At 34.5% G+C, this 13754-nt stretch overlaps 2 protein-coding genes across 30 annotated transcripts in view; both read left to right on the top strand.

The window, feature by feature from the left end:
• rab34a (RAB34, member RAS oncogene family a) overlaps window positions 1-13754 on the top strand; it is a 626412-nt gene that overhangs the window by 103553 nt on the left and 509105 nt on the right. The window lies entirely within an intron of this gene.
• synrg (synergin, gamma) overlaps window positions 1-13754 on the top strand; it is a 97122-nt gene that overhangs the window by 977 nt on the left and 82391 nt on the right. For all 28 annotated transcript variants that reach the window (XR_012390691.1, XR_012390690.1, XR_012390689.1 and 25 more), the window contains exons 2-3: window positions 13323-13363; window positions 13499-13623. Coding sequence is in view for 19 of the 28 variants with exons in the window: in XM_003200027.7 (XP_003200075.2) it covers window positions 13323-13363; window positions 13499-13623 (166 nt within the window). In the remaining 9 variants the exon portion in view is untranslated. The remainder of the gene's footprint in view (window positions 1-13322; window positions 13364-13498; window positions 13624-13754) is intronic.

The following is a 13754-nucleotide window of genomic DNA, read 5'->3' as shown; positions in this document are numbered from 1 at the left end:
TTTGGCCCACCATCCCATCTAAAAAGAGAGGGAGAATGAAAGCGAGGTGGTTAGGGGGTGATGCCTTCGACAGTGATCGTCATTTCGAGTTTAACTGAACCTTTTGTTTCCTTGTTTTATTGCTGAGCTACAAAAAAAGCCAACTGAAATTAAATGATTCTATTAAATACTGTAAATAAATCAGACTTTTAAAATGTAAAAACTGTCAGCAAACTGCATAAGACTGCTGCGAGCAAATCAAAGTAAGCTTGACTAGTGTATTCAGCATTGAACTTGTCATATGTAGGATTGTTTGTTTTACAGTAATAAGTTCATTTAAAAACGATACTGCATGAGTCAATATGATTTAAAGCAACGTTTTCAAGATCATTTTAAATATTACAGAATTAATTAGAAAATTACCCATGCCAAATTTAATATATACGGTTTGGTTAATATTTGGCCCACAGCCCTCAATCAGGTTTGCTTTTTTGCCCTTTATAGGAAAAAGTTTGGACACCCCTGACTTAAAGGGATGGCTCATCCCAAAATAAAAGTTAAATGTCAATTCACTTGCCTTTAGACCAAAATTTTTTCAATAGAACAGTAAAGAAGATTTTTTTTTGTTGAAACCACACTTCTGGTAGCCAAAATGGAGGTCAGTGGTTGCCGTTACTTTGAGATTAAAATAAATGTATAGATGCAAGTCATAATTACTACCCGCAACTCCTGACGATGGGGTTTTATGAAGTGAAATGCACTTCACAAGTAGCTAAGTGCAAAAACCTGAGCATTATTTATAGCTTTATAACTTGTTAACCTGTGAATACACCATTGAGCAATAACTAAAGATTTACAAAGTAAAGATGCATTTAATTGTCAAAAAAAAAAAAAGTATTTCTGTGGGCAACAAATCGAATTGTTGTGACCATTTAGACTATTAATGAGTTCTGGATGGGAAAGTCTTTGATTTAAATGTTTATGCATATAATTGAGTTGGGCTATTGATTAGGAAATAGATTCAGATTAAAGTCATAATTTTTCATTTACAATCTATCTTTTGAATAACATTTTTTATTCTTGATTCACTTTTTAAATCAGTTCATTGCAAACAGATTGAATACAAATGCTGTTGATATTTATAAAAATTACAAATGGTCAGTTTGCAAATGTTAAGTTGATGAAAACAAATGAGGAGTCATGGATATTTATATTAATCTGTTTATTTCAAATACAGAAATTAGAACCCGTTCGGTCTGTGTGTGTATATATATATATATATATATATATATATATATATATATATATATATATATTTGTGTGTGTGTGTGTGTGTGTGTGTGTGTGTGTGTGTATATGTGTATATATATATATATATATATATATATATATATATATATATATATATATATATATATATAATATTTTTAGATTGTTTAGGACCATGGTTTTTTGTTGAGGAATCATGCATAAAATATAATTAACCAATTACATTCATTGATAAATACAGAATACAGTAGGGCAAAGTTACAAATGGTATAAACTGTTTATGATTATCTGGGAGTCTAGCAGTATTCAAATACACAAATCGAATGAACAAATATTAAATAACTCCATGTATATATTAAGATATATTCTTTCTTTAAGTTAAAAACATCGTCATTTCTTATTCCTGAATGCTTTAAACTGGCTTGAAATTATATTTCAAAACATTTTGACATTGCAGATCCTGACACTATGTGCATATTGCGCTATCGATGCTGAAAAAAATATACTTTGCAGTTCTAAATAAACCCATCTCTATTTTGAATAAATTATACACGCATGCATGCACGAGCACAGCTTTTGAAGGCTGACATTTTATTATAAAATCCTGGCTCTTTGAGGTGTATTGGTTCATATTAGGGCTGCACAATATATCATTTGAGCATCAGTATCACAATGTGTGTATCCGCAATAGTCAAACTGCAAGATTTGCAATGTTGAGTTGGGGTTATAATTGACCAGGAACCACTCATCAAAACACAATAAAAGTGAAAGTTGTCTTTTGCTTGTTTGTAAAACCTGTAACTGTTTGAGCATTTTAAGGGGGTTTAAATAATTAAAGCACAAAATAAACCAATAAAGATTCATTTTATTGACTATGAAGTGTTAATTTATATTTAATTTTTCTATGTATTTACCTGAAAACTGTTAGACTGCCCAGAAACCCATAAAGCACTGTTTATTTCACTTATTCTTTGCTCCATTGTGTTTATTTATGTCTGTAGTTTATTAGTAGCTATTATGTCTATAATAAATAATATAAAATACATATTAATTTTGTTGAAATTCTGAGTTAACGTTTTGCAATTCTGACTTTTATTTGTTGACATTCTGAGTTTACGTCTCGAGATTGTATATTTTTTCTTGTAATTCTGAGTTAACGCAAGTCTGACCTTTTTTCCGTTGTAATTTTGAGTTTACGTCTCGTAATTTTAACTTTATTTTTTTTGTAATTCTGAGTTTACGTTTCACAGTTCTGATTTTTTTTTTATACACTGTATACACACACTGATTTACTCCCCTACATCCCAGTTAATCTTAATGATCAGCTTTCCTAATTGAGTTATTTAAGCCATTAGGTGAAAATGTATTCATATCGCAATATATAGCTCAGAGAAAAAATATATCGCATGGGTAGATTTTTGCAATATCATGCAGCCCTAGTTCATACCAAAGTTAAATAGGGCAAAAGACCACACCAGCATAATATATGTTTGCTTGAGGTCCTGACTGAGACGTGGATCTAGTGACCTGCTTGCTCTCATACACTCATAGTTGAACTGCTATGCTGTTTTTCTTAAATAGTTGACCGCCTCAAGATACTATCATCCTCATGTGTGCCACTGAGCTTACTCATTTTGACACTAAGCCAGTAAGCCTCTTTAAATGTACCAAAGTTTTCTAAAGTAGATCACATAGCTGTAAGAAATGATGGAAAGGCCAACTTCATGTTTTATTTACCTAAAGGGCTTTAGTCTCTTACCGAATGACTTGAATAATGAATGTCTAGTTTCAAACGTCGCAGCACAGATAATGCTGATACCTGCTGTGAAACTAAATAACCGCAGAGCTCTACATAGATCTGCTTTATGGAATAAATGTTTAACAGAGAATACTTTCATTTTGGCATTGTTGTAAATGAGGAGCACAGGCTAAATTGATGTTAGTGTCTTTTGCTCAGCGCTGTCTTGTTTCTTGTGTTTATTTTGTTATTTGGTGGATTGAGCGCAGCAGATTTTTTACTTGTAATTGGTCTAAACATCACTCAGCACTGATGGCATTAGCATATTCTGCATGGCATCTATATATTGCTTCTAAATTATTTCTATCATTTTTTAGGGAGGCACATAAATAGAAATTTTGTCTGATAACTGATAACATTTTTAATATTTGAAAATCGATAACTGATTTATAAGCCAATTAATACAAATCTTGAGCCTGGTAACAAAAACCATGGATGTTGAGGTTTTTTATTTAAACTTTACTGCAGAAAACAAGTGGAACTGGAAAAAATTGCGATCCAGTGCTTTCTTTTTGCTAAATAATTGACAAGTCGTAACACTGATATCCTCTTTTTTTGCCTACTGTGAATATTTTCCACATTGCCAACATCTTGTCTTCCCTTCACCAAAAAATCTCTTGTAAATAGCATGTCTCATGCGAAAGTCATAAATCAAAACCCTCATTACCATCCTACAGTACGACATGGTTCTACCAGCTGAAATAATCCATGATTTATCAGTTTGAAAAGCTTTGGCCTTTTTATTTTCTTATTGGGCCGACAAAGATAATATTAAAAAAGCCAATATCAACATGGATACCATGGAAAAGTATATCCAGTATAACCCTTGAATCATTGCTTTCAGTTAGTGTTGTCAAGATACTGGAATTCGAGACCAATCGGTAATGAAATTTGAAAAACGTCCATTTCCCGCTAGCATTTGAGAGCATTCTTTAACAGTGCTGATTTGTCATTGTGTTCACGTGCTCAACAGAAATGACTGTGATTGGCCATGAAGGTCATCAGTTCACCAAACTCACCGCTGTTTACTGGGTGTAACCACAGATACAGAGACACTGAAGTGTTTTAAAGCCATGAAGATCAGTCGATTCATCAACAAATTGCTCATATGTCAGCTTAAAAACAGACTGATCTTTTTGCTTTAAAACACTCGAGTGTACCTGTATCTGTTACGCTCTGTAAACAGTGGTGATTTTGGTGAACTGATGACCTTCACGGCCAATCACAGTCATTTCTGTGGAGCATGTGAACCCTATGGAAAATCAGCGGTGTAAGAATGTGCTCAACAGTGCTCAAATATTAGCGGGAAATGGACATTTTTACAATTTCAGATTGTTATTGAATTCCAGTATCGCGACAACACTACTCGAAATCACTGGCTATACAGTTCAATTAATGGTCACTGCAGAATACAAATTCTTCATATTGCTCCTTTTTAAAGTCAAAATACAGAAAAACTGACCAGTCAAAAATGCTGGGTTGCTTTAACACAGTGTTGGGTCAAATATGGGCAAGCACACACCTTGGGGAAAAAGTGTAATTTAAATTTAATTAAAAAATTAAGCCAGCATTGGGTTTGACCTAACATTTGGCTAAAACTAACAGCATTTTTTTTGATGAGTGTATTATGGTGATTAGTGAACGTTCTGGTCAGTTATATTGCTCCGTAAAGTTAAACCCAGTCTGGTGGCTGAAGCTGTGATGAGCATCCTCCATATGTTGGAGTGTCTCAGACAGCTGTAGTGGAGGGCATTGGGAGTTTATTGGAACAGGTTTAACTGTATTGTTGCTGCCAACACTCTAAATGATGCTTATTAGGTCTGAGAGTTTGTAAAAAAAGGACCGAAGACAGCAATGTCATAGCTGCAATCTGTTATTTAAAGTTAATAAATAAATAAGCCTGCCCACCCACCCGGGACAAAGGTGTCTGAGGCGTTTGACAGTTTTAAAATTCCTGTATTGAGTCCTGGAACTTAGGGCTGATTATTTGTGACAGCGTAAAAGGGGTTTAGAGCTTCCTGCATTTTGGAGAAATATCCCATATATAAAGCATTGTTTGGTTGAAAAGATGGAACAAATTGGAAGCTTTCAACTCGGGTTCATTGGAAAAATGGACTGCTTTCTATATTTTTGCAAAAATCCCAAAAACCTATATTTAAAATTGTAATATAAAGTTTATTTTTTATTTTTTATTTTTTTAGGTAAAATGACCACTAGAGACAGTAAAACAACATTCATTTTCTTTTCGGCTTAGTCCCTTTTTAGTCCCTGGGGCTATGTTTTACGCAGCAGATGCCTTTCTAGCTGCTACCCATCACTGGGAACATTTCAGACCCTAATTAATAGAAAATAATTGGCATGGTTGCATGGACTGTTATATATGTTATGATCTCAAAAACACCTTTACCATAGTGCATGCTTTTTGTAAACTATTACATTTTAATGTTTGCATCACATAGTCATCTCCATACACTGTCATGGCTTTAAACATGGTCTGTAGAATTGGACTTGTGAAGCATTCAAGTCCCATAAAACATCACAATAGAGCTCAAAGACTGCACAAGAAAGTATGTTTTTATCTCATGTTTGGCTTTTATGAACACTCTTGGCTAGGTTTAGGGTAATGTTCAGAGCCAGAGATAGGTCTTATGAGTCGGGTTTCCACTATCGCAGCTAAAGCGAGCGAGCCAAGGCCATGGCGTTTCCACTGTCACTTCCGGGGCCTAATCGGGCCAAATTGCGGCTTTCTTGGGGCCAGCGGCCGGCCTTTTTCGGCCCGCCTAATACCTTGGGCCTAAGAGTGCCAGCTGGGGCTTGGGGGAGGAGTGAAAAGAGAGGCGGGCACAATTTTCCGATCGCACATGAATACATGTGCCAAATAAACAAACAAACAAATAAATAAATAAGGGAAAGAAAACTTCTAGCCTTATGAGGTCTTTTTGCGTATGATCACTCTAATGTTTCCCTTTTAAATGTAAGGGTGTTGCATAAAATAATAAAGTAGTTTTAATTTATAGTGACATTGCTGCGTCCTCCTTGATGTTTCAATAACGCATAATAATCTTTACACCATATTAAAGACACAGCAGACAGTAAAGGTTTTCGAGAGTTATTGTCAAGTTTAAAATGTGTATTTGTGCACGTTTAAAGGCCTGTATATGTGTGTGAGACTGAGAAAAAGAGCGCTCCCTTTACAGATGTCTTAATGCTGCGCGGCTTTTTAAAAGTTTTTATTTTTATTTTGGAGATAATAATACACAACATGAATACAACAGAAAGACATAAAACTTAACAAATTACGTGCCCACTTTCGTAGCCTTTAAAAATATGGTGTCATATCTTGATAAAATAGCCTAAGCTGTATTGAAATATAATTTAAAGAATTACAAATATTGGATGTAATAAAATCGCATTAAATAAATTAACCAATATAAAATAAACAAAAGCTAGCTAGAACAATGTAGGCAGCCTATATACAATACATAAATCAAACTGTTCGTTTTAAAGCCATATAACTTTCATTTTACAAAGATTTATCTGAAAAACAGATAAAAACAGTAAACACCGGAGAAGGTTTGAAATATTATTTATAAAGTATTTGGATACGATGATATTAATCAAATCGTGCAAACAGGGCATTTTTTGGAGTGAGAGAAAGCAGAATCTAGCCTACTTTTTTTCGTGACAACATTGTTAACAGTTAACAGTTTTCAAAAAGACGGATGCAGAAAGGTATTTTCAGTTCTTTGTTTACCTTTAGGCAGCTCTAGCCAATAGCAGAAAAGAACAGCGAGGAGGTATAATATAATAAAGCTCCATCTGATTGGATAAACAATCTGTAGTAATTTCAACTAGAAAAGTAAAGTTCGTAGACAAGCTTTATGGTTCCACGAGCAAGCCTAGCATTAAAGTTTGAAGAATTTGTTAATTGAAGTAGTTTTCTTGGTCATTGCTAAGGTGTTGCTAGGTGGTTATTAGAGTGTTCTGAGTGGTTGCAAAGGCACTACTAGGTGGTTGCTAAGGTGTTCTAGGTCGTTGCTAATGTGTTGCTAGGGTGCTCTGAGTGCTTGCTGGGCGGTTGCTAAGGAAGTTGCAAGTTGGTAGCTAAGGAGTTGCTGTGCAGTTGCTACAGTGTTGCTAGGTGGTTGCTAAGGTGTTCCTAGGTGGTTGCTAGGGTGTTCTAGGTGGTTGCAAGGGCGTTGCTAAGGTGTTCTGAGTTGTTCCTAATTGGTTGCTAGGGTGTTCTAGGTTATTGCTAAGGCATTTCTAGGTGGTTGCTAGGAACTTTTTTGGTGGTTAGTTGGGGATTTCTAAGCAGTTGCTAAGGTGTTCTGAGTGGTTGCTAGGCAGTTGCTTACATAAATGACCATGATATAAATTAGCATGTTGCTAGCATGTTTCTAGTATAAACTAGCATGTTAGCATACATTTATTATGAATTAGCTTGTTGCTAGTATGTTAGTATGGATCAGTATATTGTTATTATGAATTAGCATGTTATCAGTATGTCCAATGTAAAGTCAATGGCAGTTATTTTCAATGGAAGCTTATGGGACAGTTGCTAAGGTGCAGTAAGTGGTTGCTAGCTTGCGTGTGGCAAGTAAGTTGAAAGGTCATCAGTGATTAGCAGATTGGTAGTCAGTCTGAAGTAAATGAGGCCAACCTTAAGTCTGTATGACATGCAGGCACAAAGTTATGAGGTCACAAAATTTGGTCCAGTGTTAAGTCAATGGGACTTTTCTGAAATAACTGAAAAACCTTAAGTCAGATCAGTCAGAAAAGATAGCAACTTATTTCAGTATAGTTTGGAGGTTTTGGTGTTAGTTTGGTGGTTGTAGTATGAATGGTCTACGAGGAGAAGCATATAGAAATTAGTTTCAGAAGAAGAAGAAGTTTATGTAGTATAACAGTATGTTGGCTTTCTCAAGCCACCATAATTCTTTGCACCTCTCTGCAATGTGGATATTGCATATACCAATATTGCAATAATAATAATTATCAATAATTTTTTGATATAACGTTCGTTCAGCCTTTACAACACAGGAGTGTTTATCGTATATTTCAATATGCAAAAACTGATACACAGTCATAACAGTGGGTGTTTAGGCTACCTCAGAGTCTGGCACGCTTGTCAAAACTGTGTTTAAATGAAAGGTTCAGAACAGGAATGTGAACCTGGAGAAAAAAAAGGCAGTTTACGACTTTATTTTCAAGTGCCCCTTATTGTTGATTTAATTTGTACCAACAATTAAAAAACAGATTTATGTTCATCAGTTTTTTGGGGCATTTTAACTTAATAAAGCACTGACAGACTCACACTCTTCTGTTTTTAATGCAACAGAATATGCTCGCTCGCTGCTCATTTCAGTCAGAAAGAAGTGGCATCATATTTAAAAGAAATGTTGCTAAATGCAGATTCTTTTCAATGAAATATTCAGCATTAGTTAGTGGTTAGGATTCATTGTTTGTGCTCAGTCAAATTTATTCAAAACAGTTCACGTAGAAGATGAAAACTAAATTATCTTTATATCACTTATTTTTAAATCATTTTATCTCACCACAGGGCAAGATTCTTTGTATTTTAAAGCTGTCATATGCAAATATTGATACATGATTCACTTTATGTTTAAAACCAAGCTGCTGTTTGCTCAGGTTTTGCTGATGGATGGATGGATGTTGGCAGTGATGGTTTAAAATGGTGGATTGATGTGATCTGATGTCACAGCAGATTTCTCTTTGTATGTTAATCTGCCTTAATCCAGTGTTTTATTTTTTTTCATCTCCCTATGTGTTATCACAGTGAGTCTCTGTGAGTGCCATAAAGTCGTGAGCCTGCAGGCAAACAGATACAACACAGACAGACAGATCTTGCTGTGCCAGAGAACCTTGTGGAGTTACCGTAGCCCACATTTCAGACTTCTGCCAAAGCAGATACAATATAGGCTTACTCTGGATGAGCTATTTCTAAAATAAACATACTTAATAGGGCTGAACAAAATATTTAAAACATTTGAGCATCGATACTGCAATGTTGGTATCCACAATAGTCACATCGCAGGATTAGATAATTTTTTTTAAAGAATATTATAGAAAAGATAAAGAAATTATTTTAAAAAATCATTTGTACATTAATGACCAAGTTGTTTTACATTTAATTGTTCAATTTATGTACTTGAATACTGTTTGACTTCCTAGAAAACCATTAAACACTGCTTATTTAACTTTTTCACATAGAAAAAGACTTAATCATCCCAGTTAATCTAAATGAATGAAATCTTTTCAAATAGAGCTGGTGAAATTATATTCATATCAAAATACATATCGCAGCAAAATGAAATATTGCAATGCCAGATTTTTTTTTAATATCGTGCAGTCCTAATACAAAATATTGAATATGTTGAAGTCAGAATTATTAGCCCCCACCCCCCCCCCCCTTTGATTTTTTTATTTTAATTTTTGTAATTTGTAAAAAAATTCCAAATGATGTTTAACAGAGCAAGAAATTTTTCACAGAATGTCTGATAATATTTTTTCTTCTGGAGAAAGTCTTATTTGTTTTATTTTGGCTAGAATAAAAGCAGTTTTACATTTTTTAAAAGCCATTTTAAGGTCAAAATTATTAGCCCCTTTAAGCTATATATTTTTCAATAGTCTACAGAACAAACCATCGTTATACAATAACTTGCCTAACTACCCTAACCTGCCGAGTTAACATATTTAACCTAGTTAAGCCTTTAAATGTCACTTTAAGCTGTACAGAAGTCTTGTAAAATATCTAGTCAAATATTATTTAATGTCATTATTGCAAAAATAAAATAAATCAGTTATTAGAGATGAGTTATTAAATCTATTATGATTAGAAATGTGTTGAAGAAAATCTTCTCTCCGTTAAACAGAAATTGGGGAAAAGAAATAAACAGGGGAGCTAATAATTTTGACTTCAATGGTATGGATCTTTTTATTTTAATTTTTTGTATTTTTCTTTAAGGTTTTTTTGAATACTTTGCCCACATTCACCTCAAGGAATACCGCTTTTTATATAAAGAAGACACATAGAGTACACATAGGGTTGGGTGATTTGTCCTAAAATCTAAATCTTGATTAATTGAACATTTTAACTCGATTATGATTAATTACAATTATTTTTTAAAATTTATTTATTTTATTTTTTCCCTCATAGCTTGAATAAAGATTCTTGAATAAAGGGCGCATTGCTTGATTTTAAAATAATTGAAGAAAACACACACTATCTACTATCTATGATTATTTATTGAACATCAATGTGCAACAATAACTGAAATGAAAACACACATTGCCTAAAACCAACAGTCCCTTTTTTCTTATAAAAAGTCAAAAGAAATAAGTTGCACTTTTGGAATTAATTATTTTCAATGTTTTTCATATTAAAAGTTAGAAATATGCAGCATCTCTTCTAAAATAGCACTTGTATATCGTGTAAATAATACTTTAAATGCATGCTTTCTTCATGGGTGTTTGTATTTTCTGAACGCTACCTTAATGTAGAAAGAGCTTAAACCTATAAATAAAGAGAACTCAAATCAACTGAGTACTGTAAAACCCAATATGTTAAGATAACTCAAACCGTTTGAGGAAACCGATTGCAACAAACTATTTGAGTTAAACTAATATACTGTGAACTTACACCATTTAGGTTGAAGTAATGAGGTATTTAATTAATTTGAGCTTAAAACTCTTCAAATGAGTAGAAATAACTTTCAGTAAAATTAGAGTTAACTACACTCATTTCATTTGATAAAGTTGACTGTTTGGTTTTACAGTGGACTAAAGTATAGGTAGGGATCTTCATTTGCCATAAAATTGGTTAGATTATGATTGAGAAAGTAAGGATTCAATTATATCAGACCCAAAACTACTTGACTGGATAACTTTTTTTAATTGAGCTTTGGTGAAATGTTGTTTTCTGCCCAGTTTATTGAAGTGTTGGTAAAAAATGGCACAGCTTCAATGAAAGTTGAGCATGAATTCAGGCCTCATGTTGTGTTTATGAAACAAATCCAAATGATTCATCAGAGAAATCCTAATTACACATCAGTTTTAGTCAGTGATTTTCATTGTCTCAATAAATGTGTACAGAATATTATAGTCATTAAAATAATTAGCTATATAATAGATCTGCACGATATGGAAACATGAGACATTGCAATATATTTTGTTTGTTTTGCCATAAACAGTGGGGGAAATAAGTATTGTACACATCACCATTTTTCTCAGAACATGTTTCTAAAAGTGCTGATGACTTGAAATCTATACCAGATATTTTTCCATTGGATTCGAGTGTGGTGATTGGCTGGTCCATTCTACATCTCGATTTTCTTCTTCATGTATTCTTCATCCCTTTCTTCATGTATTCAATACTTTTTTTCTGAGCCACTTTATTTCAAGTCAACGGCACCTTTAGAAATAAGTTTTCTGAGAAAAATTGTGACATGTTCAATACTTATTTCCCCCATTGTAGCTTGAACCGCTCTGTTTGGAAAGTACTGATTTGGGATTATTCTGTAGGCGAGTTACCAATTTATAAAATATAGACAAATTATAGATAAAAGTGAATTGTAAAGTGTTTTTATGGTTTTCTGAGGAGTCTAGCAGTATTCAGTTAATGAAATTGATAAAAATCAAATGTAAAGTAAGACTATAGTCCTCATTGTGTAAATAGTCCAATATAATCCATCTGTGTTAAAGTTACAAACGGTGCAATTGCTTGTGCCTAAATACATTAACTTATGTATTCCTGAAGGCTTACAGACATTAAAAACACCTGCAAAAAAAAAAAAAAAAAAAAAAACTTGACTCTGTTATAGTTTAACTCTGCAGTGACTTCACAAACATCATGTGTTTTAAAATGTTACTCTTGGTCTTAACTATAATCCCAAACGAAACATTGGACATTCTGCGATGTGAGCATCTGCAATAGTCACATAGCGATATCAAAATATTTAACAATATAATGTGCAGTCCTACTGTATAACACAAAATATCACTACAGTGTATGTCATGGAATGCTATATTTTGGAATGGTAAATCAAAACTGTGTTGTATACCCATTCAAAACAGATGTGTATTCTTTTCTGTGAATATTAATCAGCTTTTGACTGATTCATTTGCTACACAAATTCAAGCACACAAAATGTTTTAGCATCTGCTATTTATTATTAAATTGAACACATTTTGTAACTACTGAAATGTGTTTTTAAATACAGAAAAAATAAAAGTTCATCAGGCCCTAATTTTTATCTAAAACCGAAAATGCATAAGCCGGCAGCTAGCTCTCTGCAATTCTCACATGGTCGCCCACTGAAGCTAAGCAGGGCTGCGCCTGGTCAGTACCTGGATGGGAGACCACATGGGAAAGCTAGGTTGCTGCCGGAAGTGGTGTTAGTGTGGCCAGCAGGGGGCGCCCAACCTGCGGTCTGTGTGGGTCCTAATGCCCCAGTATAGTGACGGGGACGCTATACTGCTCAGTGAGCGCCGTCTTTCGGATGAGACGTTAAACCGATGTCCCGACTCTCTGTGGTCGTTAAAAATCCCAGGATGTCCTTCGAAAAGAGTAGGGGTTTAACCCCGGCATCCAGGCCAAATCTGCCCACTGGCCTTTGTCCATCATGGCCTCCTCACCATCCCCATATTCCAATTGGCTTCATCGCTGTCTCCTCTCCACCAATCAGCTGGTGTGTGGTGTGGTGCCGTCGCGTCATCCAGGTGGATGCTGCACACTGGTGGTGGATGAGGAGATTCCCCCCATTGTGTGTAAAGCGCTTTGAGTGCCCAGAAAAGCGCTATATAAATGTAAGGAATTATTATTATTATTATTAAGTATCACAGACACTAAATTTTAATACTTTGTTCTTATTACACAAAACTTTTGGATAATCTCCCACTGATCATAACCATGTTTAAAATGCTGCCTTCATTCCATAATGACTCTTTTTCTATTCCATCGTAATGTATTTCTTAGATGTGAAAGCAGTGACGGCCAATATTGGAACGATTTGATTTCTTCTAGTGCACAATGACTTGAAGAACCTTCGAGTATAATGGACTCGGGCTGTTTCCCTAAATGTTTTCTGTTTTATGATTGATTATTTGCCTTTAGCCGAAATTTCCCTCTGTCTCCTGAATGCGGAGGGCAATAGTTTAAAGACATTAGCTTGACTCTGAAATGAGCTTCAGGGGGTTGAAATGGGCAGCTAGTAAATGACTACAATATTGAATGTGCCCGTCTCTTCTGTTCTAGCTTTATGTACCCTGTTGGAGGGGGCATTGGACCACCGCAAGGTAAGATGTTTACATTTTGTCTGTGTTTTGCATTGGACTCTTTTCTACAATGAATCAACTTGTATTACATTTGAAATGAAAAACAATGTGTTGTTTTATGTTCGGTTTCTCCCTTAATGTGTTATTTATTGGCAGGAATGATGCCCATGCAGCAACAGCAGCAGCAGGGCTTCCCTATGGTCCAGGTTATGCAGCCTAACATGCAAGGCATGATGGGAATGAATTTTGGAGCACAGATGCCTGGCGCCATGCCAATACAGGTCGGTTCGATTTTTAGCGGACAGTGAGCACATTTACATGCACACCAATGTGTTGGCAACTCACAAAAAATATTCTTCTGTTAGCCAGCTTTACATACAAACCAAGAACCCAGCAAACTGTTTACTGAGTT

Source organism: Danio rerio, chromosome 15 (genome assembly GCF_049306965.1).
Source record: "Danio rerio strain Tuebingen ecotype United States chromosome 15, GRCz12tu, whole genome shotgun sequence".
Taxonomy (NCBI): Eukaryota; Metazoa; Chordata; class Actinopteri; order Cypriniformes; family Danionidae; genus Danio; species Danio rerio.
The sequence above is the reverse complement of the archived record's forward strand: the minus strand, read 5'-3'. Positions and strand labels throughout refer to the sequence as shown.